Source organism: Falco biarmicus, chromosome 13 (assembly GCF_023638135.1).
Source record: "Falco biarmicus isolate bFalBia1 chromosome 13, bFalBia1.pri, whole genome shotgun sequence".
Classification (NCBI taxonomy): domain Eukaryota; kingdom Metazoa; phylum Chordata; class Aves; order Falconiformes; family Falconidae; genus Falco; species Falco biarmicus.
The window spans coordinates 29,040,928-29,068,464 of NC_079300.1; the positions used below are offsets into that span (position 1 = coordinate 29,040,928).

General features: G+C 53.5%; 3 protein-coding genes and 1 long non-coding RNA gene across 8 annotated transcripts; 1 reads left to right on the plus strand and 3 right to left on the minus strand.

The window, feature by feature from the left end:
• Window positions 1–85: 85 nt before the first annotated feature.
• Window positions 86–5,524, minus strand: NRROS (negative regulator of reactive oxygen species). Of its 2 annotated transcripts, XM_056358102.1 has the most exons (4): window positions 4,550–5,524; window positions 3,716–3,825; window positions 2,998–3,121; window positions 86–2,746 (listed from the first exon to the last, which is right to left on the minus strand). In XM_056358102.1, exons 3-4 carry the CDS (start codon window positions 3,103–3,105, stop codon window positions 776–778), a joined length of 2,079 nt encoding a protein of 692 aa, XP_056214077.1. In that variant the 5' UTR covers window positions 3,106–3,121; window positions 3,716–3,825; window positions 4,550–5,524; the 3' UTR covers window positions 86–775. The 2 variants fall into 2 exon arrangements, with proteins under 2 accessions (XP_056214077.1, XP_056214076.1); XM_056358101.1 differs by lacking the exon at window positions 3,716–3,825 and having other exon boundaries at window positions 4,550–4,720.
• Window positions 5,525–5,607: 83 nt separating this feature from the next.
• LOC130157970 (uncharacterized) lies at window positions 5,608–14,069 on the minus strand. Its single transcript, XR_008825104.1, has 3 exons — window positions 7,618–14,069; window positions 6,348–6,479; window positions 5,608–5,817 (listed from the first exon to the last, which is right to left on the minus strand). It is a non-coding gene; the product is annotated as an uncharacterized LOC130157970 (long non-coding RNA).
• Window positions 14,070–14,297: 228 nt separating this feature from the next.
• Window positions 14,298–20,170, minus strand: FBXO45 (F-box protein 45). Its single transcript, XM_056358119.1, has 3 exons — window positions 19,788–20,170; window positions 18,849–19,205; window positions 14,298–16,839 (listed from the first exon to the last, which is right to left on the minus strand). The coding sequence occupies exons 1-3, from the start codon at window positions 20,043–20,045 to the stop codon at window positions 16,654–16,656; spliced, it is 801 nt and encodes a 266-aa protein (XP_056214094.1). The 5' UTR covers window positions 20,046–20,170; the 3' UTR covers window positions 14,298–16,653.
• A 53-nt stretch (window positions 20,171–20,223) lies between these two features.
• WDR53 (WD repeat domain 53) lies at window positions 20,224–25,893 on the plus strand. 4 transcript variants are annotated; one of them, XM_056358112.1, is made up of 3 exons: window positions 20,224–20,272; window positions 21,227–21,718; window positions 24,592–25,893. In XM_056358112.1, exons 2-3 carry the CDS (start codon window positions 21,242–21,244, stop codon window positions 25,171–25,173), a joined length of 1,059 nt encoding a protein of 352 aa, XP_056214087.1. In that variant the 5' UTR covers window positions 20,224–20,272; window positions 21,227–21,241; the 3' UTR covers window positions 25,174–25,893. The 4 variants fall into 4 exon arrangements, with proteins under 4 accessions (XP_056214087.1, XP_056214090.1, XP_056214088.1 ...); XM_056358113.1 differs by lacking the exon at window positions 20,224–20,272 and adding an exon at window positions 20,280–20,409 and having other exon boundaries at window positions 21,229–21,718; XM_056358114.1 differs by lacking the exon at window positions 20,224–20,272 and adding an exon at window positions 20,421–21,093.
• The last annotated feature ends 1,644 nt before the right edge of the window (window positions 25,894–27,537 follow it).

Sequence of the window (27,537 nt, forward strand, 5' to 3'; positions counted from 1 at the left end):
AGTGAGAAGGCTTGCTCGTATTTTATCTCGTTTACATCTGTTTAATCCAGCAGTTGCTGGAGAAGAGGAAATCAGTGATAAAATATCACCAGCGATATAATTTATTCTCCTCTGCCTTTCAATCATTTCACATCGTTGCAGCTCGGGCTGTTTTTAATGGTCTTTTCTAATCAGATTGTGACTTAACCAAGCAACAACGTGCCCTTCAGCCCCGCTGGCCGCGCCTGCCTTAGCACAGGCACATGGGTGCTCCCGGGGCTGCCGTGCTGGCAAGAGCAGGGTGGGAGGCTGCAGCCGCGGAGCCCCTTCCCGGCAGCGCCCGCGCAATGCTTGCTCCAGCACGGGGCAACCCGCGGAGGCTGGCTGCAGCCCCAGACAATGCTGTGCGGTGGAGACTTGGCTACGGGGCTGAATAAATAAAAGGAACAGCCTGAAGCAGGGGGAAAAATGTGGTGGGGGAAACTGTCTGTGCCCCTTTGGCTGAGAGGTGTTTGGTATTGTGTCTGCTCGGCTCTCACCAGCTTCAGCTGAAGGTTTCTGCTGAAGAAGTGTCCTCTGAGCGTGCTCACCACAGCCCCAGGCTCCATCACCGGACACGGTCCTGCACTCTTTGGGTACCCTTAGGGCATCTGTAGCAGGAACGGCAGCTCTGCCAGCACCCCCTCGTCCTCCATCCATTCAGTCTCCATCTCACCCACCTTGGAGGGGTTGTACCCTGCAATCCTGACAACCCGCTCGCGTTCACCATTCACGAGCCCTTCTCCCTCCTCAGCCATCAGTAAGGGCTGGACACCCCACACCGGCTTTTCACCATTTTCAGCAGCTTTTGCTTAAGTGTGAGGAAGATGAGAGCGAAGGCCACCAGGAGCGTCAGGCAGGTGGGCAGAGCCAGCACCAGGTAGAGGAGCGCCAGGTCAGCCGTCTGCCAGCGGCAGCTCCACCGGACAGGCTCGGGCAGTGCCCTGGGGCTCAGCGTGCGGGAGGCATAGCTGCAGGTCACCTCCTGGCCGTCCGGGACATGCAACCCCTTGACGTGCTGCAGAGAGTCCCACCAGCCCAGCGTGCAGCAGTTGTAGGGGTTTCGGCTGAGGTAGACCTCCCGCAGGCTCTTCCCCAGCGGCGTCTGCACAACGTCCGTCGGCAGGGCCGGGAGGCAGTTGTCCCGCAGGTCCAGGCTGCGCAGTTTCAGGATGCCCAGCGAGGTGGGGAAGACAGTCAAGGAATTCCCTGAGAGGTCCAGGTGCACGAGGCTGTTAAAGGCAGAGAAGTCCACCGCAGTGGAGGAGAGGGTGGTGTTCCTCAGAGACAGCACCTGCAGTGTCAGAGTGAGGTCCTGCAGCCACCCCAGGTCCCCGGAGAGTGCCTGGTGGTTGTCAGAGAGGTCCAAATGCATCAGCGACGTCCCCTGGAAAGGGTGGCCGCCCAGTCCCCGCAGACCACAGCTGGCCAAAGAGAGATGAGTCAAGGTCTCAACACCCCTGATGTCCACGCAGGGGGGGCTCTCCACTTCGCCTGCAACAGCTGGCTGGGGACAGAGGTCAACTCGGTTGCGGCTGAGGTCCACGGTAGTGATCTTCCTGGTGTAGGTGAAAACCCCAGGAGGAAGCGCCTTCAGCCTGTTGGTGCTGAGGTTGAAGAGCTGCAGGTTGGGCAGGATGTTGCCCCCATTGCCTACCTCCACCCCCAGCTCCTCCAGCCGGTTCTGGCTGAGGTCCAGCTCCGTCAACGTGGCTAAGGGGTCCCCCTCTGACAGGTGAAATGACTCCAGGCAGTTCTGGTTGAGCTTCAAGTGGGTAAGGGAGGGCATCTGGGCCAGGAAACCCTCTGGCAGGTACCAGACCTGGTTCTGGCTCATGTCCAGGAGGCGCAGGGAGGAGAGATTGCTGTGGCAGATCTCATCCCAGAGACTGACCGTTGTGACGTTGGTGGAGTTGCCATCAATGAGCAGGAACTGCACCGTAACGTTCTCCAGGGATGTGCCATTGGGAAGGCGCTGGTAGAAGCTCATCTCGTTGTTCTTCAGCAGCAAGGAGCGCAGCTTGCTCTGCCGGGGCAGCACAGGGAAGAAGAGGAGGTGGTTGTGGGACAGGTCCAGCACCTCCAGCTCGAAGAAGTCATCACTTTCCAGGGCCAGAAACCACTCGATGACATTGTTGCTGACATTGAGCACCCTGAGCTGGGTCAGGCCGAACTCCACCACGCACGGGAGGTAGTTGTAAGCTACATTGAGCCTCTGCAGCCTCTGCAGCCCTTCAAAAGCTTGGTCAATCTCAAAGATGTAGTTCTTCTCCAAGTTCAGCTCCAACAGCTGTGTCAGGTTCATGAAGATGGATGAGTCCAGCCTCATGATGATGTTCCTGGCCACAGACAAGGACTCCAAGGAAGACAGGTTCCAGACCAAAACCGATACCATGTCCTCAGTGAGGCGGTTTCCAGCTAGGTCCAGTGTCCTCAAGGCTGGCAGAGCAGAAAGAGCAGCTGCTGTCAGCGAGTAGTTGGTGAAGAGGAGGTTGTCTGCCAAGGAGAGCACGCAGAGGCCTTGGCTGCTGAGGAAGGCACCGGGCTCAACGAGCTCCAGCCGGTTCCTGGTCAAGCTGAGATGCCACAGCTGGGGGTACGAGAGCAGAGAGGCATTGCCCAGAACCTGGATAGTGTTGTCATCAAGCAACAGCTCCTCGGTGTCACCTCGAAGATTTCCTGGGATGGAGCTCAGCCACCTCCCAGTGCAGTCCATGGTGCTCCACACCTAAAGGGAGACGTGGATATGTAACACCGCTCTGAGAGGTAGGAGCTGGGGCAAGATGAGGAGGGAGAAGTCTGGGGAGCAGAGTAAGGGTGGAGGAGGTGGCTTTACAGTTAGAGCGTTGGCACCCCAGTCCACTCCTTAGCTAAGCTGGTAGCTGGGGGAGGGAAGCTTTGGGGATGCTGACACGGCCGGGCTCTGCTGGGCTGGACCAAGCAGTCAAGATGAGCCAGGGTTTGCAAGGGAGGACTTACGAGCTCGCAGCCACCCGGAGATGGTGCCCAGGCTGTGACCGCCTCGCTTCCCCATCCCGCTGCCAGGAGGACCAGGAGCAGGGAGACACCAGGGAGCAGGGCCTCCATCTCAGCGGTGGCACTCCTGTGGAGACAGAGACAGAGGTGAGAAGGTCAAAAGCTACAGATCACTCATCCCAAAAGGGCCAGGCTTTCCCAGGGAGCCCATCACGGCAACGGTGACCCTTCTGTGTGGCCAGCCTCCTGCCCACAGCTGCTGCCTGCAGGCAGCGTCCAGCTCCTGTTGTTGCCCCCAGAGGCACTGGGCTCCCAACATACCACAGCGGTGGCCACCAGGCCCCACAAGACCTGGCCCACTGCAAGCTGCCCATGGAGAAACAGCGTAGAGCCCTGGCACCGAGCCCACCCACCCCAGCAGGAGCCCTTGTGGGGTCCACCAAGACGAACCTGGAGGGGTGGAGAAGGGACGAGGAGGTGACAGCCCGGTCCCCACGTGTGGGAAGGGCACCATCACCGCTGCACAGCTGCTCGCAAACGCCCCTGAACTGCAACTCTTGCGCAGAGGCTTCCCCCCCACCAGGGCTCACATCCCTCCTCTCCACACCACTCCTCCCCCAGGGACACTGACCAGCCACCACCGAGTCCCCTCCAGCACCCGTCCCTGGCAGAGGTCCTGGGGGACCGGGGGCTCCCCAGCGTGAGATGCCCCATTACTAACTTGGTGGAACTGGAGCTGACGGCATTTGCATCTGGGGAAAAGCTGAACCTCAGGCAAATGAGCAGGTCCCAGTGAGGTCTCAGCAAGCGGCGTTTTCATAACTGCCAGTGCTTGAAGAAGAAAGCTGGGGGTTATTTTTGGCAACCCAGGTAGCCAGAGCCTCGCAGCAGAGGGAGCAGGGGCCAACCTCCTGGCTTGTCTCCTTCCTTGGGAGAGCCAAAAGCGATAAGCCGGTGTCTTATAAAAAAAAGCATTTATTAATCTGTGGGGATAAGGCCGCCCTTCCCTGGGCTGGAGCTGACACATGGCAGTTTATGTCCTCCCAGGCTTCTTTCTCCAGCAGCACCCTGCACGCACGGCGGCAGGAGAAGGACCCTGCTGCGTCCTCACCGCACCCAAAATCCAGCGGCCTCAGCTTGCCTTCAGCCCCTGAGCCCCTCCGATGAAGCTCACGCTTTCCTTCACTCAGCTCAGCCTTCCTTTGCTGCCCAGTGTTGGCCGCCTCCACCAGCAGAAGCACCTCCATCCTTCCACCCTGCTCCCTGCAGCTGCAGGGCTGGCGGCAGCGTGGGCAGGAGCGCGGGCAGCAGCACGGGCAGCAGCACCCTGCCCGCAGCCCCTCGGAGGACTCCACATGCAGAGATCTGGGGGTGCCCAGGGTGCTCCCCACGGCGCACGCCAGCCCCGGCACGGGCCCACACAGCCGCAGCTCCTGCGAGCGTGGGCATTAGCAACTCAGGGGCCACCACAGATCTTCAAGCTGGCAAACAGGGCTCCCCAAAAACCCCCGGCAGGGTTTTCCCGTGGCAAAGGTATTGGGGGGCAGTTACTCACCGCGTGGGGCGGTGCGCAGGGTTTGCTGCAACTCATCCTGCGGCCGGCAGCCCCTCCGGCTGCGCTCGGGGGACCTCGGGGGACCCTCGGGGCCACGGGTAGGTGCGAGCCGCCTGGTTTCTCTCCCCCCCCTCTGGGCGTACAGCACCGATATAGCCTCTGCGGAAGGAGCTAACGGAAACGGCAGTCACATGGAGGCAGAGAGCGCAGCCAGGCACTTCGCTTACTGATCTCAGCACTTGCACCCAGGGTCATGCACTCACCAGCAGCTCCCCAGCAAGGAGGAACCGTGGGGGCTGGCCAGGCGAGGCGGGGGGTGCCGGGGCAAGCAGCCCGCGCCAAGGGTCACGCCGCTCCTGGCCTTCCCACTGCTCCCGGGGACAAGCCAGCGCTGGGGACAACCCTGGCACCATGACTGCTCGGCACAGCTCGGGCAGCAAAGCCCCCACAGGGTTTCAGGCAGCACGGCTAGCGACCTGGGGCGGCTCTCGCTTGCGCAGCCACGCCACCGACCCCGCCAGGGCCACAGAAAGGCCACCGGCCGGCTGGCGCTGCCCTCACGGCACCTGTCCCCACCGCGTCCCTCAAGTCCCCCGCCGGCCTCCAGCGCGCGGCACGGGGGCTTTGACAGGAGCCAGGGGACGAGCTTCCCGCAGAGGAAGGAGAAGGTGCCGTTATTTCCCGTTGTATCCTGGACCTTGGCTCATGTCCCCAGAGTCCCTGCTTCGGGACACCGGCACCCAGCCCCTTGTTGCCTAGGACAGACTCAGGGCGCTCGGATCCCACCGCCCACAGACCTTTGGGTCTCCTGCTGCTGCTTGGGATTTCGGCAAACCCAGCACCTGGGGTGCAAGTCAGGCCCATCTGGATACAGGGACCTGCCCGATGCCAATCCCTCCACAAAAGTCAGCACAAATGGCTTCTCCCACAACTGCTAAGGAAGAGACGGACAAAAATCCACATTTCCGAGGCAATAAGGACAGGGAGGCCCCCTTCCCCTTCACCACCATCTACCCCTCCTCTCCACCTCCCTTCCACCCCCTGTGTGTCCCGTAACCCCCCAGGGTCCCCATGCACCCCCAAATCCTCAACAAATCCAGCTGCTGAGGGGCAAAAATGTTTGCCTGGATTTACCTAGCTGGGAAAGGGTTCAAAAAACACAGAGAAAAGATTGAGCCCCACCACAGGAACCTGTCCGGTGGGATCAGCAGGTACCACCCTGCGATGTCCGTGCTCCACATCCCAGGCACCGGCACCAATGGGACCTTCTGCAGCAATCAAGAGATGAACCGTGTTACTGTGGCACCCCAAGCACCCCACCAAGGGCTGTCACGGCCTGGGTCACCCCCACCCGCCCGACCAAGCGGCCCCCAGACCCCTGCCAGCCCGTACAAATGGCTGGGGAGATGGTTTTTCTGACTTCACCCTAAATTTCATTTCTTCTCTGGAAAGAAGCTGAACTCTCCCATATCACTCACAAAAAAGCCCTGTGGTTTCATTTCCTCCATTTTCAAGGAAGTTTTAAGTACAAAAATCAAGAAGGAAAAGAAAGAAACACTCCTCATCCAAGTGAACCAGAGCAGATGGCAGAAGCTCCGCACCAGGGCAAAATTCCCATGGCGTTGCTCAAGGTCACATGAAGGGCTGAGACTGGCCAAGGATTACAAACCCGCTCCTCATCCCCAAAACCCTGCCGTGAGCCCAACCCGAACAAAACCCACTCATCTGATGCTTGGAGCCAGCGGAGATTTGCCCTGGGCTGGGAAGTCCTGAAGCCATAGAACTCTGGTGTCCTCACCTGGGGCAATATCTGCTCTGGATGGTCTGGAGGCCTCAGGAGACCTTCTGATGTGATGCCTCCACGTGGTGCCACCAAACAGAGTGGCCCCCCGTGGGTCGAACTGGCTCCCTCCCTGCAGCCCAGGAGCAGCTGGCAGAGAAAACAGCACATGTCACCCCCAGCCCGCTACTCTGGGTGACCAAAGCCTGGCCAGCGCGACCCCCTCTCCCCAGCAGCCAAGGCGCTCGCTGGTGGGGCACCGTGGGGCAGGGGGGCCCCCGTGCCACCTGGCGTGTTTGGCCCACGCTGTCCTCCCCGGAAAGCAGCCGACGTCAGGGCTGCTCCCGCGCCGGGCAGCTGGCAGCGCCCTGCATTTCACACTTGCCCCACATCCTGCAGCCAGAGGCGTTTGAAAACATCCCAAAGCTGCTGCTTGCTCCCCTCCTCTTCCTCTCAAGCAGCATCACGCCCCCACCCAGCCCTCCCAGTAAGGACTGGATGTGTGCTTTGAGGGCTTTTTATTTATGCTTTAAGAACAGTAGGGTAAAGGGATAGGGACTGAGCTGCCGGGAGCTGCTGGCCTGACCAGCTCCTCACCAAGCTCCACCCCAGCTCGGCAACACACCTGGATTAAACTGGAGACGCAGCCGCGAGGAGCTGTGTCCACCACGCAGCTGCAGCTCCTGCGGCTGTAGGACAGGACTGGGAATCCCCACAGGGTTTCACACCCAGTGAGCTTCCTCCATCCCTCCCTCCTCCTGTTCCCTCCAAACCACTTTTTCCCCCTGAACAGCTCTCAAAGTCTCAAGCACAAACCAAAAGAAAAGCTGCAACAAGAGAGCAGCCTCCCGGCCGGCCCGGCCTGCAGCACCGGCACCGGAGCCCGTGGCACGGGAGACACCGTGACCCCACGGCTGCGCCTCGGCGTGCCCCGTTTTCCTGCAGGAAACGCGGTTCCTTCCAGGGTGGAAGCACCAAGAGAAAGGTCACTCACGGTTCACACACCAGCCGGACCACAGCCTCGGACGGGTCAGGGCAAAGCAAGAGAGAAATGTTTTCCCACGAGCTTCCTCCACTCCCACTGCGATGGAGAACTGGAGGGAATTAAACAAGTTGTTCCGCCAGGGGTGAGTGCGCAAAGCACCCCCAGACTGACTCCGGGCTCTGCTCTGTCTCCAGCATTTTGCCGGACAAGGAGAGAACGCAGAGAGCACCCCTGCAAAGGGAAAGAGACTGGGAGAAGAACCAGCTGCACTGGGAAACAAGCCTGGGAGCCTTAGGTAAATACCTACAGAAACATCATGATCTCCAGGCTCCTGGGAAACCGCGAACAGCATCACAGACAGTGTCAGGGGGGCTCCAGCAACTGACTCCCTCGCAGCCGCACGTCGCCTGTTGGAGTTCACCGAAAGGGAGGAGCAGCCGTAGGGCGAAGGCAGCGTCCCCCCTGCGCCGCTCACCCCCCGGCACCGTGTCAGTGATGACTCTGAAAATTGAAGAAAATCCAAATTTTATCTTTAAAACCCACATCAAATTTTCATTTGCTGCTTGGCTGAAGTGCGCACAGGCAGCGCAAACATATCAAGACACAAGCAAAGAAGTTTAATCAGCTGCTCTGGTTAAAACTGGGGAAGCTGAAGCTCTACCGCATCTCAGAAGGCGCCGTTAGTGGTGATTGCCTCTAATACAACATGAAGTGAGAACATAAAGAAGAAAACAGATCATTTGCTACATGGCCGAAAGGGAAAAGATAAAACAGACAGCTGGATAGCTTCACTTTAAGCTACAGCTCTGAAAGTTCACCTGGCTGAATTTCTCAACCGGAATCCACCCAGTTTATCCCCAGGGAACAGCTAGGGACACGTCCCATCCCATGGCGCAGATGCATCGATGTACATGACAAGGGGCATCCCCACAGCCCCAGCACTGCAGCTGACCTGGAGCTCTGCAAGAAGCACGGCTTCCCTTCGGTGTATTTCTTACAGGGGAAACCAAGAGACAAAAATCAGCGATTTATAATCGGCTTCGAAAAATCTTCTTTCCCCGCCAGCTGTTGCCAAACCACCTGCCTGCTCATACACCCAGCCGTGCTTGGTCTCCCGCCAAGGAAACGCATGTGCTAGCGCTGACACCAGTCACTAAAGTAAAGCTTCAGGCTCCGGTTCCACAGCGGCTCGAGTGCCTGGGAGCCCCCCGCAGCCACAGCACCCTCCCCCGGGCCCAGCCTCCCCCGACTCCCTCTCCCCCTCCAGCAGCAGCCCCCGCTCCTGGCTCGCTCTTGCTCTGTGACTCCCATTCACCCACTGCTCGGCCCACCTTTGCTCCCCCATTTTCAGCCCTCATCTCCTGGCTCCTGCCAGGTTTTCGGATGGAAAGAGTGGGTTCAAAGACGCCGTCTTTGAATTAATTCTAGGTTGTTCTGAGCGGAGCGCAGAGCTTGCTCGCTCGCCTTTGCAGCGAGGCGCCGGCTGCTGGCACCAGTGGACATCAGGGCTGTGCGAGCCCAGAGAGGAGAAGGAAACCAACCCACCATGGGTGCGACGAGCCCACCGGGAACCAGGTGAGCTTCCAGCACGAACAACTGGGAAAATTACACCTTTGGGCTTGGAGGACATTTGGTTGAGGACATAGACACCAGCCAGGAGCCCCACAACAGCAGTCTCACAGGAGATGCCCCCTTTGATCCTTTGGTCACCAAAAGGTGCGAGTATCCTCTGTGGGGCTCAGAAGAAAGGCAGAAATAGGTCTTAGTAGAAAGCAAAACCACGTTTCTGAGGGCGCTGGGCCACGTGGGAAGCAGGGAACTGGTCAGCAGCTCGGCCACAGCTGCTCCCTGGACCCCTGCGCCGGGGGGCGAGGATGCGTCCCAGTGCCCCCCCCGCGGGCAGGTCCAGCACCAGCAGCTTCATCCCTGCGGTCACCATCACGGCTCTTCCCTTTCCCACATCTGACAGCGTGAGAGATGTAAATGAGGAGGAGCCAGGCCACAGAAGGGGGAGCCACAGAAGCGATCTCGTTTCCCCCTTTGCTCGCCGCACAGGCAGCCAAGCCCACCCCGCGGGCTCTCCCAGGCTGGGGCTTTGAGGTCTGCACAAGGGATGCTCCGCCACACCGATGTGAACCTCCTCCCTGCAGAGCCGCAGAGCGGCCAGATCACAGGGTCCTCTGAGCAGAGCATGCAGCAGGACACAGCAGGTGTCCAAGCAGCGGAGCCCTGTATTTCTGCAGCAACTGGAAGCCAAATGCATCCGCTCCCTTAGGAGCCATGAGACAGACACTACTGAAGTCCAGACGCTCTAGAGAACTGCTTACGATGCACCTGCAGGAGAAACAAGCGGCTGACACCAGAGAAGACAAATGATCTTTCCTCCTAGATCTCCTCACAAGCTGGAAAGCCCCACGACCAGGTTGCTTACATCTGCAGTTTGGTCTGTGCTTATGCTAGACCTGGAAGTGTTGCCCAAGTCTTTCCCACAGGGCTGCCAGATATGGATAAACTGACCTTTTCTTTTGTACTGTACAATAAAATAAGCCATTAAAACCAGGAAACCTCCCCCGCTTGTCTACTCCAGTACATTCACCGAAGTTTTGAGCATAAAACCACTGGGACTGGAAGCTTTAAGTCAGGAGAAGGCACGGACAAGGCACTGCCAGGGCACCATTCAGCAACGTCAACTGCGGCAAGAAAAACTACTCCCATTTGTAGTCACACGTACTCCTTTCCTGCCGCCTTCTGGTTAAGAGAAGTGAGTAATTCTGTCATTAATGCAGAGGGAAGTGAAACGATCTCAGCTCCTCACAGGGTGAAGCGTATCCCACCCAGCTTTCCCCTCCGGCCAGGACAGCCGATGTCCCTGCTACGCCATGTTATCTCCCCAGCAACCCTCCTGCAGGCGGACGGCAGCCCAGGCTCATGCTCCGAGATCTTCCTTCCCCAGGTCTTCAGCCGCAGGGCTCAGCATCCCTCCCTTCTAGCATGAGACCTGTAGGACAAGTGACAAAGAAAAGCCAGTCTGCAGGGTCTGGGGATCGGCGCACACTCTTGCATTTAGGGCATATTCCTTCGTCTCACATAAGAAAACAGAAAAAGCTGGCATGATGGAAGTTTCTGTGGTTTTTTAAAATAAATTCTAACCCGGATGTGACATCACTGTTGTATCTGAGACCTCATTCCTGTAGCTCTGTCTGGGAGAGACTGGGAGCTGGCTTTCACCTTCCAGTTTGAGACCTGAATTAACACAGGAGAGTGAGAGAGGGGGAAAGTTCAAAAAGTTGCATCAAACAGTAACACAGATCTTCCCCTCCTGTACTCCACTGTTCTTCCGAGAAGCGCCGCAAACTGTCTGCCAGTAAAGACAAGCCACATCCCAGAGATGCACAGTATGGTGGGCTGAGATCACCGGGCCACAGGTTGACTGGTAAAACAAACTTATTTCCATACTGCACGCTCCCCCGAGTCCCACTGGTGTTGGTTCCAACTCTGCTCCAGTTCTGCATAGGTCAATTATTTTTCCAGGAATAAGACAAAATCGTATGCTAAAGCAGAGGTAAACTCTCTTTGCCGTTTACAAAGCGCAAGATCCTGCCCTCAAGCTCTGCTCCTGCACGAGGCTTTGCAGGAGGTGCCCAGTGTCAGATGGGATCTGGCATGAGAGAAACGTTCTCTGTCACCTGAGCACATAAAAAAAAGAACCAACAACAACAACAAAAAGCCAACAAAACCCCCAAAATGCAATTTGGAGATGGTGGACAGACTGAAAAGCTTTAACCACTGCAGTATCTGGAATATCAGACAAGAACATTTGGGTTAACATCCATCCCCTCGCTGGCAGGTTTGTCCAGCACTTAGTCGTTATAGTCACGTCCTGAAGCTGGCGGAGTGTACTCTCTTAAATAGCCATTTAAAAGCAACGAGACACGGCTTACTTCTAAGCACAGGATGCTCAGGAAAGAAAAGAACTTCATAACCTCGTAATAACTCGCTCGTAGGCTGTCGGTCCCCGATGCACCAAAGTCGCTCTTGCAGCTGAAGCTGCAACCAGCAGTTTGTTACCTGTAAACTGGTACCATGGAGGTGCTGGGCAGGGAGAACAGCCCGCACCCCACTCGCTCGCAGATTTAACACGTTACCGTGGTACAGAGAGTCCAGGGAAGCTCACACACGCAGCACACCTCACCTGCCTGGGGTGAACATCGGCCTGTGCTTCCCGGGATCCATCAGGTTTTGTCTCGCCTCGATTTCCCAACTCAGCCGCTGCAGACCAGAGCGGACGGACCGCGTTAAACGGAGGCAGGGAAGGAAGGATGCCAGCATGTCCTGCTGCGGCTATGCAACCGAGCCGGAACGTTTGCCAGAGCGCAGCATTTCGTGGCTTCATTTGCACAGTGCATCTTCAGAGGCACGCTCCAACGGCGGGGACAGATGTGAAAGCAGCTGTTTTACAACAACGTGTAGGCTTTTAACATAGGTAGAACAATACAGATTAAAAAGACAAAATACATCAAGCAAACATGAAACAACTCCAGCTAGCTCAACACATCTGCAAGAGCAGGCACGGAAGGAAAGAGATACCCTGGAGCTGGTAAAATTGCAGAAAAATAATCAACCCTTGCAATATACAACAAGTTTTATTTAAAATTCCCTTTTCAATAATAATTTGGGAGTGGGGGTGTTCAGCCACAATGGAATTTAAATTATTATTTTTATAATAATATTTTGACGATATCACTATTTCCTGACCGTAAATGCCTGAGAGGAAGAAAAGCAGCTCTGGGGAAAAGCAGACCTTGAATGGTAACCATGACATTTTGTTTGAGCCTCTCAAACCCCTTTCTACCTTTTAAGGTGATCTCGGAGTCTCAGCTCAGTTTACTGTCACTGGAGAGGATTTTCTGAAACGCAAAGATTTGCTCAGCCTAATTTCAGGATCAAGGGTTCAAATGAAGTACATTTTAAAAATCCTAAGCCCGTTATCCACTTCTCAGCAAGCACCTGCTTCGTTGAGGTTTTTTTAGTTTGTTCTGGTTTTTTAAAAGGACGGGAGGCAAAGGCTAACGGAGGAGGTTCCATATTAAATGTTTATTTTGCACATCACTTAGGAAATGGGAAGCCTAGGCTGCCCCAAGGCTGTTAACTTTGCCCTCTTGTGGGAAGGTGTCAGAAGTCATTCATAAGTCACCATACAGCGCTAGAGAAAGCTGCTTCAAGTACCAACCAGCAGGTTTAGCATCACTGCAGGAAAAGCCTTCTGTATTCATTTCCCACTTCATTAATTTTCCTTCCAACCAAATTATACCTTGGTGCGAGGTGGACTGCTATCGCGTGCAGAAATCAAACACATTGCACTCCCAAGCATTTAAAACCTCTTTTGTACAGGCAGAAAGGCTCCTAGAGCAGGTTTCGATAGCGACATTTGCCAGCTACAGATTTCACCAAATTATCTGCACTGTGCAAGCACCGGCAGCGTTCTGGAGAACGGCAGCACTTGTAGCTGCGATCCTGCCGGCGTCCACAGCTATTTATAACGTGCAAAGATTCAGCTAGAACTGGAATATCAGTATCAAAATACACAGGTTCAGGAATCGCTAGGGGCTGGTTACCTCTCGCATACTTGGGGAAAATACGTTTTGTATGATCAAACTATGATCAGGCCAAGCACTATTTTAATTGTCATCCCTGCTGTCATCATCCCAGTGAAAATGGAAGAGGAAAAAAATAGCGGCAGCCATCTGGAAAACGCACCCGGGTGTTAAGGAAATTTAAAAAGTAAGTCATCGGCAAGCGGAGAGAAAAGCTAATATTGCAGCTTGCAATCGGATTCAGAGGCAGACAGAGAACACAGCCGCATCCGAGGCAGCCGCAGCTCAGCCCACAGGATCAAGGCCATCTGCTCCCGGCTGGCTCCGTCACCTGAAACAAGGCCAAAAGTGACAAACCAAATGGCATTTGCTAGTAGAAGACTCCCAAAAACAGACACTCACCGCTGCACTGTCAGTAGGGAGGGGAAGGAAACACAACACATCTTGGGGAAAATCTCCCTGCCCGGGTAATTTTCCCATGCCCTTTTGATTTATTAGTTCATTCCAGCAACACCCCTGTCCTCTCACAAAAAAAGAGGTCACACAACTGACTTCAGGCCAACACAGTCACCAGCAAAGCCAAGGACCTCCTCTGCCCCGAGCCCAACGGCTGCCCCGAGCTCCTTGCTTCCTCGGACACAGCAACATGCCCAGATCAGATCAGCAACTGTTAAGCTCCCAAGAGATTTCACAGCGCACTTAAACCACAAGAAATTCTGGGGTTTATTCAAACAATAGAAAAAATGCTCACCTATCAAAAAATTCTGGATGTCCTGCAGGATTCCGAAGCCAAGACTTGGGAATCTGACTGTTATGGGAGCTATGGACAGTTGATGTTCCTCCTGACCAAAGCAGTCAAGTCACCAGTTGGGGTAGGGAAAATACTGCAAATGGCTGTTTATTAGCCGACTCGAAAGTAGCTCAGGCTAGAAAAAGTGATTCTACATTTTTGGCAAGCCAGCATCAAACCTCTTCGCTCCTGAAGTGGCTCAAAGATATTAGTCAGAAGCTCACTGCTTAAAAGCAGATACCTGATGCAGAGGGTTTGGAAAGTGCCTTGGAACTCACAACCACAAGAGTCTCCTACTTCTTCCTAAAAGCACCACAAAATATTGACCATCATATGGAAAGCTACAGAAGCAGAGAGCAGCAGAGACACTGACAGGGCGGCAGGGCAGGAGCGAGCACACCACGTTTTCAAGTCCTCGTTAACCACTCATCAGATCAGATTCTCTCTGCTCAAGCAGTCACACAGCACATCGCCATCCCAACACCTCCACCTTCTCTGCACTGAACCGCTCCTCCTTTTCGCCTAGCACCACAGCAGGTGGTGATCCCAACAGTCACACCAGCCGGCTGGTCATTACAACAATCCACACCACTACATCCTTCGGAATTATAGCAGAGTTTATTTTAATATTTTGTACAGCCAGCATTGGTCTCCAGGAATAAGTTATAATCATACACAAGTGAGTCCCCCCCAAACCCACCCTTAAGGAATGTTCAACTTTCAGCATTTCTAATTTAGAGAAATTATTTATAGGGTAAGAAGCAGTCTGAAGAATGGAAACCAATCTCAATTCGTGGATAAAACTCCTCAGAAGTTCTCAGGGTTTACTTGCATCTAATTGGATTCATGAACAAGCGCAGAGGTCGTGCCTTTCAGGACTGCATTGAGCACACATTCATCTCGGGGACAATTTTATTTTCTGAAGTTGGACAGGGTTTTGCTTCTTTTTTTCCCCGCCTCACACCCCCAGTTCTGCTATGCAGACACATACTGTACAGGTTAGTACAATCAATGCTTGTAACAGATTTCTCCAAAAGTTACTCGCGTGCCCGTCCCACATAATTTATTCAGTTCTCAACACCACTTAAAACATCTTCATTTCTCACCACGTATTTTGTTTCTTTAACCCAGCCAAGAGCAACGGACCCCGATACTGCCTTTAAGCAATAAACAACACACAAAACAAATAAATACTTTTAAATCCTTTTAAATGGTAATGACATACATACTCTGTTCCAGTGCAGAACTTGGTTACCTGCGAGGCTAGAAGCACTCCAAGACAGCTCAGCAGCAGCAGACGAGGAGCCTCCCTCACCTGCTCGCACCGCTCCCCTCCCATGACCCGCGTAATGCCAGGAGGAATTCCTCTTGCCGGTGTCTGATATTAAGCAATTCACATTCTCTAGCGCAAATAAAGCAAAAAGGGGTTGTATAAACATTTCCTTCTCCCTCTCTGAAAAGCATGGCCAACTCTGAAACAGTTCAGACAGCTCTGGGAAACACCAGCCAAGGAGAAACGAGAGACAAGAGCCGCAGGGCTGGCAGGTGTCAATGCCCCGGTAAAAGCAGCCCTTCTGGGGGTCCCCACCGAGCTCTCAGCCTCAGGGGGAAAGGGTTTCCCCAGAACGCGGCTCCCCGGTACACCCCGCAGCCCCCGGCCGCCCCAGCCCATACGCCAGCACACCCGCACGCCGGGGGCTCTGCGCGTGGTCTTCAGAAAACCGGTGCAAGCGAAAAGCCGGCACGTCGAACCTGATCCAGAATTGCCACCGAAGGGCTCGTGAGAGTTTTACTCCTCCTGACTGACAACAGGCAGGTGAATACCGGGGGACGGGGGGATCTTATTTAATGAAAGAAAGGTTCAGTCAAGTCTTAAAAGCCTCACAAAAGCCACCTAAGCCAAAAGCAAGGTCTGGATTCAGAAACTTGAATGCTCCTTCCTCATTACTGTGAAACATTTTGCAATAGTAATTAGGAAGTATAGGGATGCTTTTGAAAGTCAGGACTTTTGATGTTGAAAGGAAGATGAGCTGACCACTGTGTTGCGGTTTCCCTTCCTAAAGGGAACCGCAGATTTTGGCGAAAGGAAACTCACGGGGAAAACGTTCTGCGTTTCCTACAGAGAAAAAAACCTGTTGCTAAAGCAATGGAAACTTCCACAGAAAATGACCCGATGTAGCACCGTACTCCGCAAGAGCATCCCAAAATGCTTCACAATACAACAGAAGTACACTTACATGAATGTCATATACCTGTCCGAGGTATATTTTCTGATGCCACGCAGTGGGGTGGGGTGGGTTTTTTCCCCCGTTAAGAAATTATGTCCCAGTTAGAATAAAGCAAACCCTTTCTTTTAACTGTTCTTTTCAACGTGTTCTATATATACAACCCTTAAAATACACTTAAAAATAGCTGCACACATTTTGTATCATTATACTAGAGAAGGACAGTCCAGACGGACCATGCTTCTCAGTATGTTAAAAACTGTAAATAAAACCCAACCAGACTCGCTCTCCTCCGGTACCCACATTGGCCCAAAGGAGGGAAGGGAAGGAACAAGCAGTTTTAAAATGGGAGTCTTTCACAAAACACGCTACTTACAAATCTCAGGTTAACTTCCTCAAGCAGTTTTGTTATCAAATCCTTTCTTAAATATTTGAGGTCACATACTGCCATCTTAGCAATGAAATCTGTTGCAACATGCATGTGTCAGCTTCCCACTCAACCAACTGCAACCCTGAGGATTTTTCTGGCCTGGTAGAAAGAGGAAATGTCACACAATTCCCGAAGTATGGCTGGTCCTCTGTTCCAAAACGCCACGTGATTCCCTCGATGGTTCCTGGACACACACCCACACTTTTTCGTTTTTCCTCTAATACACGTTTCCCTCTAACCAACATGCAGATTTCTCCTCCCAATCATCCACATCTCGATGTCCCAACGGAACGATCCACGTCATCCATCCAAAGGTTTTCCCAGGTAGACCAAAGTCACTTCTGTGTTACCGTACACAGCAGACACTGCCGGATACAGGCAAACTTTTGGCAGTCCTCTGAAGGCAACTCCCAAGAACTCGTAGCCCCTCTCAAACGCTAACGTTTTGTCTTCCATGTCCAGGATAACTCGGATCCTTTCACCTATCTGTAAACAGAGACAGAAGGGGGAAATCAAATTTAAAAAAATAAAAATGCACAGACAGAGTCAGCATATTCAAATGAGACACAAAAATCAAGCATCGCCAATGTTTAACGCAGCAGGTAATTTTAAAGCAAGGCTTTCTTGTTTCTCATGATTTCGTTACTTTTATGACAGGAATTACTCAATTTTGCTCAAATGCACGAGGATCCCCAGTACCTCTGCTGCCTGTTTCCAGCGGGCAGCCTGTAACTAACCACCTACGTGATAATAAACATCACCCTTCCCATATGAACCTTGCAAGGGCACCGAGAGTGACCATACTGCATGCCACGTGCTTCAGAATACTGTAGAGTTTTGAAGACTTTGTAATGGCCTCCAAGTACCTGGACTCAGTATTTAGCTGTTGCTATCGCTGAGCAGTAGCTCTATGAAGAGCAGACAACTAACTTGTTTTAGAAAGCTCCCACACACAAAATATACCGGTATAGGCTACTGTGCAGGTGCTGTCGCTGACAGAGGTATTCCCTCACCAATGCAGAGGGAAATTCCAGTGCAAAGCTTCAGCAAAAAAAGTGAAAAACCTAACATATTTTTTTATATATATATATATATATATATACACACACACACGAGTGAAACTAACACTGAACACGGCAAGAGTCTCAGATCAAAGCCTGCACGGTGCTCCCTGCATTTCTCCAGTACACATTATTTTAGACATAAATAGAAGTCCCAGCCACCAGCAGCAAGCACAGCAGGATGCCGCACAAACTTCTGATCCTTCACCAGCCAGCCCCAACGCCGAGGATTCCTTTTTTGCTCTAACAGACGCTAACACACATGTGCGTTTCCTTTAAGTGTGCTTTCTATGAGCAGATCACTGTACATGTCTTAATAAACATAAAATACTCCAAAGGATCACCCATTTGAGCTCTCACCAATTCTTACAGAGAAAGCAGCGACTGCATTCACCCTTGAGTCCCCGCGTGAGCTGGGGGCTCTCAGCTTCAAGACCTTTCCTCACCCTGCTGCTGCAGACAGGCCTAGGCAAGGGCAGCAGAAAGCAACCACAAAGGGTTGAGGCTGGAATGTGCAGATCCAGTTTGCAGGCGAGGGAATGTGCAAATGGAAAGAGATCTAAATCTTTTTAATTACACTAGTTTTAGCGATTATCCCCAAAACCTGCAGGAATAACCTTCAGACAGAATTGAGTGCTTAGCAGTGAAATTTTACGTGAAAGGCAGGAATATCATATCCAAGTTACTACACAGATCTTCACCCACAACTGAAACATAAGCCAATGCTCATACAAAGCCACAGCATTACCAGATGGAAATTATACTGCATACTGCTTAAGGTGTAACGCCAGGGACTCCAGCAGTCAGGATGGAGTTGTGCGAGCAGCCAGAAGAACAAAGATAAACTCTTCTATAGGGACAAAAAGGTGGAACTGGCACTTGCTCTTTAATAACCTGAAATTATCTGAACATCCCAGCCCAGCCAAGGGCTGTCACCTACGGGAACGCAGCCAGCAGGCAAACGAGCAGCACTCAGCAGCTGCAGGTTTGTGCAGGAAGACTCTTACCTAACCCTAACCTCAGCTCACACAGCAAAGGGGCAAAATCCCACCGAGGTTCACCCTGCTGCGGGGCGAGTCACTACTTCAGGAGGCTGCAGCAGCCCTTCCAGCTTTTATTTCAAAAAGCAACACGGTGTCCAAGAGGCAACCACAGCACACGCTCCGCGCTCGGGAGTTGAGGGAAGCGTGGAAACGAGCGAGGGCCAGGTGCGTTCAGCACCGCACCGGCGCAGCCCGACGAAGCAGCAAACGAAGGGGCAAAGGGCTCGCAAGGCAGAGCCACCCGCCTTCCGCAGGGAGGGCTCGCGACACCCCTGAGTGGGCACCCAGGGCCAAGGCAGCAGCCGGCCAGGACAGACGAGGGAAGAGGCTCATGACAAACAGCTGCCGTCAGACATGGTGGAGCTTCCAGCCCACGCCAAGCCCCGCTCACCTGGTATTTGGGTGCGTTATTGCACTGGGGGAAGCTGCCGTTCACCTCGCCGTTATGCAGCAAGTTATTGTCCACCAGGTTCCAGCCCCAACTCTGGTCATCGCTCCCCAGCAGGGCCACGTAGCCCTGGCACTGCATGGCCGCCCGCTTCGTGGCGATGCCAATGACGGCCACGGTGCCCAGCGGGCCCTCCCACCACACCTCCCAGGCATGGCGGCCCTCGCTGAAGCCGATCTTGGTCCGAGCCCCGTCCGTGCTCTGGGCAATGGGGTTGCGGTGCAGCGTGAAGCCGTTCTTCTTGATGTAGACGTTCCGCGAGCAGTCGTTGGTGCTGAAGGCGTGGTGGAAGGCACGGACCTAAGGGGGAGATGGGGGGCAGGGAGGGGCAGAGGAGATAAAATCCTGCCGTGTTTTGCTGCCCCTCCCCGGGGGGGGGGGGGGGAAGGATGCTCAGGGGCTGTCGCGGGGGGGGGGGGAAGGATGCTCAGGGGCTGTCGCGGGGGGAGGATGCTCAGGGGCTGTCGGGGGGGGGGACAGGGGGAGGATGCTCAGGGGCTGTCGCGGGGGGGACAGGGGGAGGATGCTCAGGGGCTGTCGCGGGGGGGGGGGGGGAAGGATGCTCAGGGGCTGTCGCGGGGGGAGGATGCTCAGGGGCTGTCGGGGGGGGGACAGGGGGAGGATGCTCAGGGGCTGTCGCGGGGGGGACAGGGGGAGGATGCTCAGGGGCTGTCGCGGGGGGCGGGGGGAAGGATGCTCAGGGGCTGTCGCGGGGGGGGGGGGGAAGGATGCTCAGGGGCTGTCGCGGGGGGGGGGGGGGAAGGATGCTCAGGGGCTGTCGCGGGGGGAGGATGCTCAGGGGCTGTCGCGGGGGGGGGATGCTCAGGGGCTGTCGGGGGGTGGTGGGGGGCTCCGCCGCGGGGCTGGGGGTGCCGGGCTCACCTTGCCCTTGTAGGTGGGCACGTTGCAGAGGATGTCGGTGCGCAGGGCCTCCTCGGCCAGGCAGCGGGCCGCCAGGCTGCGCCACACCTCGCTGTTCTCGTCGCCGTGCAGCACGCGGTGCCACAGCTTGCAGACCAGCGCGCAGCTCCGCAGCTCCCGCAGCTCCAGGTAGGAGAACACCAGCTCCAGCACCCGCCCCGGCAGCCGCCAGCCCGGGCCCCCCGCCGCCGCCGCCCCGCCGCCGGGGCCCGCCGCCATCGCCTCGCACCCCCCCCCCCCCGAACGCCCGGCGGGCCGGGCCGGGCCGCGCTGTGTCCCCCGCCTCGACGGCGACAGCGGCGGCGGCGGGCGCGGGCCCCGAGGCCCTCACGGCGCGGGGGCGGCCGGCGCCGCCATCACCGCCGCCGGCAGCCCGCCCCTGGCCACGGCGCAGGCGCGGGGCGGGACGCGGGACGCGGCGCAGGAGCGGGCGGCGCAGCGCGGAGGTGAGGCTGCCCCGGGCCGGGCTGCGCCCCCGCGGCGGGCGGGCGGGGGCCGGCGGCGCTGCGTGAGCGGCAGGACCCTCGTGGGCGGCGGGCGGCCGGGCTGTGCCGGGCACAGGCGCGGTGCAGCGCAGGGTCGGGTCGGTAAAGGCCGGGCCCCGACCCAGGGGGGCTGCGCTGCCTGTAAGCAGCGGGGCTCAGGCGGCGGGGCCGGGCGCTGCAGCCGGGACAGCCCCCGCGGCGTCCCCGGCCCCCCCGCTCTGCCCCCCGCTGAACCGGCCCCGGAGCGCTCGGGGGTCGCGCCAGGGAAGGGGCCGGGGCGGGATCGGTGGCCGCGCCTGCGGCCCGGGCGGTGCCGGTGGCCCGGGCGGTGCCGGTGCCGAGGGACCCGCTTCCCCTCGGGAGCACGGAGCCGCCTGCGCCGTGGGTTAAAACTTAGTCCCGCCAATGCCTGCCCCTAACCCGCCGCCAAGGCAGCGCCCTCCGGCTCCGCCAGTTCCTCCCGCTCCCCCGGGCCAGGCGGGCTCGGGCTGCCCCGGCCTCGCAGCCGGGCCGGGCAAGTGTCCGTGTGCTCCCGCCCGGTGGGGCTGCCGGCTCCGAGACCGGCCCGGTTCGCCGTCCCCCCCGCCCCTTCCCGTGCCCCGTTCTGCCGGCCGTGCTGTGCCCTTACGCGCTGGGGAAGCGGCTCTGCCCCTCGCAGCCATCGGAGCCGCCGTCCTCCACGTGCCGCGCAGCCACGCGTGCCAGCGCCACTGTCCCGCACCGTTGTAGCTGATGTTGACGCTGGTTGAGCCAAAGTTTCATTTGGGGACTGATCTGCAGAGGTGCCTGTTTTAATTAGCCGTTAGAGTTTCAAGTGGTTTGAGTTACAGTCAGCGGGTTGATCCCGTTGCTTTGATAAGCTTTCCGCTGTAAGGAGACCATCAGGAGCGCCATTCAGGTTTTTGTTTGTTTCAGAGGTGTCCCTGAAACATGGCAGCCAAATGGACGGGTGGACATTCGACCTCTGTATTGTGCTTGAATGTAAACACGGAGGGCCTGGTGGCTTCAGGTGCGGAGAGAGGCGAGCTCGCGCTCTGGGACGGGAGAGGTGCCCTGGTGGGACAGCTCCAGCTCCCGAAGGCAGACGACGTGACCTCCGTGGTGTTCTCTCCCCGCCATCCCGCCAGGCTGTACACCTCCCACGGAGAAACTGTCAGTTTGCTGGATGCCCGATCCCTCAAGGAGCCCGTTGAAGGCTTCCATGTGAATGAGGAGGAGATCAACTGCCTCTCAGTGAATGAGACCGACAGTTTCTTGGCTGCGGCAGATGACTCGGGGGCAATAAAGGTTATGGACCTGGAAAACAAGAAAGTCAGCCGGTCCTTGAGACACTTAAACATCTGCTCCTCTGTTGCCTTTCGACCTCAGCGGCCTCAAAGCCTAGTTTCCTGTGGACTGGACATGCAGGTGATTTGCATACAAGTAGATGGTTATTAGAGAAGTGAAATGGTAACTACCCACCTGTGTAGTGAGGCGCCAGCAGACTTTCACCAAGAGCAAGAGTGTACAGCCTTGTCGCTGGAAAGCTCCTTAACTGTTCCAAAGTAGTTTTGGTGGACAAGCTCAGTGTTGAGGCTGTTTGTGCCAGATTCTGCTCAGCAGTTCCTCTCCCCGTTTTTCTCTTCCCTCCATATCCATTTACAGTCTAAAAGTGAGGGGGGGGGGGGGGCAGGAATCAGAATATGGTGCAGAGCATGCTCATGCCATGTTAGCTCCCCGTTGGACTGAGCAAAACCAGCAGCTGTCCCTGGTGATCAGTTACGGCTGCAGACCAAATACAGATGGTAGTTAGAAAAAGGCAAAATGCTTGAAGTGGACAGGATGCTAGGAGGAACTCTTCACTGCAGGTAGATAAATATCTTTCCAAGTGGCATGTATCACTCTAAGGACAAGTCATTTTTATAATTTATACTTTGTTCTGATTAACCTCTTGGAAGCATTAAATATTCCTTGCCTTTTATGCTTCTCTGTCCTTGCGAAGAGGAAACTTTGTCCTTTTCACACCACTTGTGGAAGCATTCTGAGAAAGACCGTGCTAGGAGTTAACGGAGCCTTTTGAGTTACGTTGCCAGAGTTGGCCACCCAGAACAGATGTTTTTCAGTAATTTCTTCCAGTGGTTGAGATCTGACCATGTTCCTGATTTAGCCCGAGATTAAAACTATCACTTCTGCATAGGTTTCAATGGTTCTAGCACTATTACAGCAACACTGAGCAGTTTCACCCCGTGTTACTGAAACTGAAGTGCATCTAACACCCGTTGGAACGAATACATGCCGATACTTAGTGTAAGTGGTATTTTTCCATATGAAAGGCATAGATTGTATAAATTCAGTAAGTTTATCCAAATAGGGGCTGATTGATGGAAGTATGCCAGGTTTAGACTTTGCCAAATATTCAGAAATTTTCCAGTTTTTTTTTCCTTAGGTTGACTAGAAGATGGATGTAGGATTCTAACTGAAGTACTGTGAGAAACTTCAGAGGTACCAAAGTATCAGTCTGAGAGGAGTAAACGCCCAGCATCTTAGACAGCTGGCTTAATTCGGGTCTCTAAAATACAGATTCACAAGCCTGTGGCTGGAAACTTTTTATCAGAATTCTAAGCGTTTGTATACCACTGCTGTGCAAGTGAACTGGTCATTTTTTGTGACTTTTCAGTTTTAGTACGGTTTACTGTAGCTCAGCAAGTTGTTTTTTAGGTGAAAGTCAATGTCCCCAGATGGTAGGAATTCGTTAGTGGGGTTTTGTAAAATGAAAAAAGTGGTTTTGTGCATTGAGGCTGGCTTTAAGATACATCATTTCATAAAGAGACGCTGAGCTGCAGTACTCTGAAATGCTGTGCAGCAGCCTGTCTTTGGACTTGTTTACAAGCTCTATGAGCATCAGAACATGTTCTGTGCTCGCATGTCAAACCCTCAGTGAAGCTGTAGCTGATGGGAACTGAGATTTAGGTTGCCAGGTTTTCTTCAGAAGTTCCATGAAAGCAGGGAAAACGCTATGAGGACAGAAAATACTTAGGCTGCAGAAAACTTGTTAGCACTTGATGAGTTCATAAAGCTGTTGCAGTTGTCTGTGCCGAAAATGGGAGTGTTTGCCTTAAGCATTAGGACCCAGCCTCTCTGATTTACTTTGCCCTGCACACACTGTTGTCATGGGAAGTCTTCCCTTGCATCGGTAGCAAAGGAGTTCTAATGTAGCAGCAACAGTGGTCACTAAAACAGCGAAATTGCAGGAAACGACATAGTTTGGAAGTCTTTGTGTGATCTGGATTCCAGAAATGCAGACCCAGTGCAGTGTGACAAGTTCTTTTGGGGCACAAATTTAAAGACTCCTGTACTTTCTACTGGAGATCACTAGTGGAGGAATATTTTTATTAACAACAAATTAAAGCTTTGATTAAAAAAAGCAAACAACACACCAGTCCTGCATTAGACTGACTCGTGCTTTCATATCCGTTGGCCTTGAAAATGCTCATTATCCATTCAGGTCCTACAAAAGTATCGACGGAATTATTTTTAACTGGTGTGGTATAAACCTATGGTACTTGAATTGCTGTACGAGAGATGCAGGGTGCATTTGAAGGCACGGTTATTGCTTCATGAGGAGCTTGGAGGTGGGGTGGCATTTTAAAAGCAAACCTAAAAGCACAGCCTCCCCCCCATCTCGTCAGGAAAAGCGTGCCCTGCCTCGATATGGTGGAAGCACAAACTGGATCTACTCATTGGATAGAAAAAAAACCCCCAAACATCTGTCTGTTTAAAAATGAGGGCCTGAACTGCTCTTTGCCTTTTGCTGTTCCATTTTTCACACACATTCATGGGAGTGATTATTTTAGGACAAGTACGTAGCAGAGAGAGAACCAAAATTCAGAATGCTAATGTTCTCTATTTACTGCTAGCGTTTCCGTGTCCTTCCTTTTAAATAATTTAATATATTTTAAATAATTTAAATAATGATGGGCACTATGTCATGATTACTACTGCCGAGATGAATGTGAAAGCATTCAGAACAGTTTGTTCATCCGTTTTGTGGTCTGAAGGTGCGAGTCACTGACTCTGTGCTGAGTAGGGCGGTATGAGGGTGTGGGAGGCACGCCGTAAAGGTTTGCTGTATTTATCAGGTAAAGTTTAACCACTCCTCGCAGCACATCTTGCATATCTTGCACTCATGCGTAGCCTTTCCTCTGCTGGAGCCAGAAGTGCGATTGTTTATTTTTACTGTTAGCAAAAGATCTGATGTTACGTAAAACAGACAAATTACCGATTTATACTTTTCTTTCAAGGTTATGCTGTGGAACCTGCAGAAAGCTCGCCCCTTGTGGACCACAAACCTGCAGGAGTGTGAAAGTGAGGAAGACAGTCCACAGTCAGCGGGCCAGTTCTTTAACCCGCCGCTTGCACATTCCCTGTCTGTCGCACCGTGCGGCAACATCTTTGGCTGCGGAGCTCAAGACGGTAAAGTCAGAATATTCAGAGTCACTGGTGCCAAGTTTGAACGTGAGCTGGAGTTTCTAGGTCACAGCTTAGGAGTATCGCAGGTCCTTTTTATGCCAGAAGCGTACTGGTTGTTGACTGGAGGCAATGACGGGAAAGTCTTGCTCTGGGATGTCAGCAGTGACATTGGAAAGCAGGAGCAAAGTCCAGCAAAATCTCTGCAGAGAAGGAAGGCCCAAGCACCTGCATCCACCAGAAAAGACAGAAAGCTCAACAAAGTGGCTTCAAACGCTAGAGTGTTACCAAAGCTAACCATTGAGCACGGAGAGAAGGTGAACTGGATCTCGTGCGCGTGGCTCAAAGGCTCCAAGAGAGTATTAGTTGCTGATCAGAGTAGTTCTGTATCTGTGTATCCACTGCCAGAAGCTTAGCTGCTGAGACGTTTAAAGAAATTTGTGGGGCATAAACCACTTCTTGGAGTGTTTGAAATTACTCCAGTTGCATCCACTGACGGTGAATTGAACAGTGAAACCTGCTGCATTCTTTGGAAGGGGATTTGCTGTGTACTCACACAAGGACTCGCAATGTAACTGGCCTCATGTTAAGGCTTTCAGCGGCTGTTTGTATTCACTGCAGCCATGTCTTGCAGGGTTGGCAGTTTGCTTCTTGAATTTAAGTGAAACTGGTTTCAATCTATTTAGGGGTAATACTAGTTCATGACTAAGCTGACATAATTGAGGTTGGAGGAAGAAAATCACGCTGACAGGGACACCCGCAATGCTAAATGAGAATGCTGAGCAATAACAGAGATGTCTTTGGCTGAACTCCTTGCATTTTTAACTATAGCAGTGCTTTACATTACTCTCCCCGTTAAACTGTGTCACAGTTAGCTTAAATTGGCCATAGTGGAAATATATTTTTCATTAGTTTGTCAGCAGCTGCATATAAGACTAGAGAAGCATCAGTTAATGAGTAATCAAATTAGTTTAACTGTCATTGCCAATTGGATTTTTTCACACTGTGGTAAACAAAGGAGCAGGGGAAAAGTTAACATCTGTTTAATGGGTCAGCTGTCTTGTGCATTTAGTTGTTTATCCCAGGGGAAAAATAACTATTACATTTGTCTTAATAAATGCTTTCTCTCTCACTGCTCCCATGTTCCTATACTCATGCTAATCTTGCCAAACTTACACAAAATTGTGTCAAAAAGTACGCTGCATACCCCATCACAGGGGGACTACAAAGGGCCAAAGGCACAGCCCCTCCTTGCCCCGATATTTCCACTGTCTTCCCAAAGCTTTAGAAACACAACGAGCAGAACTTGGTTTCCTGGAAACATCTCTGAATTTGCAGGTTGAAGGTGGGGAGAACGTAAGTGGGAATGCTGCAGCTCTTGACGTGTTCAGTTCAGGCTGGATTTCCCATGGAACAGGCAAATTATTAAAAGGAAAAAGCTTTTTTTTTTTTTTTTTTTTCTCAGGCTGTCCTTAACCTTCCACCAAACTGAATGCCTGGTACTGGCTGAAGATCTGCTTTGGTAACGTGGAGTTTGTGCTGTCTTGTTTCACCAGCTGTGCTGGTACCAGACGCACATTATCTATGTGCCTCTTTTCTTCTTTTTGATGGAAAACTTTCCACCTCTTTTTTGCATACCCAGCTCCTGAAAATCATTAGCCAGTTGTGCTGGCTGTCCATCCTTTATGGAAGAGATTCCAGCTGTCTTGGTTTTGCTCAAAGCAGCTCCTCACAGCCGAACACAACTCATTCTCAGCCAAATGTGATTTTACCATCATCCCCTTTTTTTTTTTTTTTTTTAAAAAAAAAAAAAAAGGCAATCTGCCTGCACAGCCTTTAACAGCAGGAGATTTTGGCCCAAGACACGAACTAGCTGGTGCTCCAGCAAAATGAACCCAAAACACAGGAAAAAAAGCAGAATAGTGTAGGTACCCCCTTTCGTGTCACCTCTGAATTTACGTATGAAGATGGAGAGGATCAGAAGTGGTGCGGGTGGGTGGTTCAGTATGGGATACGTTCGTGAGCATGTGTCTGTGCATCTATGACCTATATTTGGACATCAGTCTATAAAAAGCCTCAGTACAAACAACCCGCAGCAGGAGTCAGATCCTCTGTCCCTGTCATTGCTGCCTGCTTCAGGAGAGAGGATCGAGCCCACTCCGGCTTTTATTTCTTCTCTTTGTGCTCTCCGGGAAGATGGCTAAAGCCAGCATCTCTCTGCGCTCCCTGAACGAGACGTTAAACAGGTCACTAAAGGGTCGTGCTAGCGCTGCCCTGAGGGACAGGGAAGGATGAGGGGCTTAGAGGACTGGGGGCATAGAGGGCTGGGGCAGGGAGAGGAGACAGCAGTTCTTGGCATCAGCTCCCTTGGAAATTTTCATGGGTAACAAAGAGGTGGTAAATATACGTTGTGTGTATATGGGAAAGGAGTAGTTCGTGAGCGATCTTCTGTTTCGCCTTTACCGGTTGGGGAGGGAAGTGGGATAGAGCCACACGCTGCACCCTTCTGTGAGCGCAGTCCTGGGCAGCCTGCACGCTGCTAGTGCTGCCCATGTGCCACGGGACTTGTGCAATTGCTCCATGGCAAAGGCCTGCAGCTGCGTGAAGTGTGGCTGGGCGATTACGAGTAACGAAGTTAACGTTTGCACTCATACTGCTGTTGTAAATGGGAGATTTGGGATGAACTTGTGGGTTTGGGAGAATGCCTCAGTGTCTGGAGGGTTCAAAGACAGGGTGTAAGTGGTTACGGTTAACACACACCGCCACCCCCCGCCACCCCC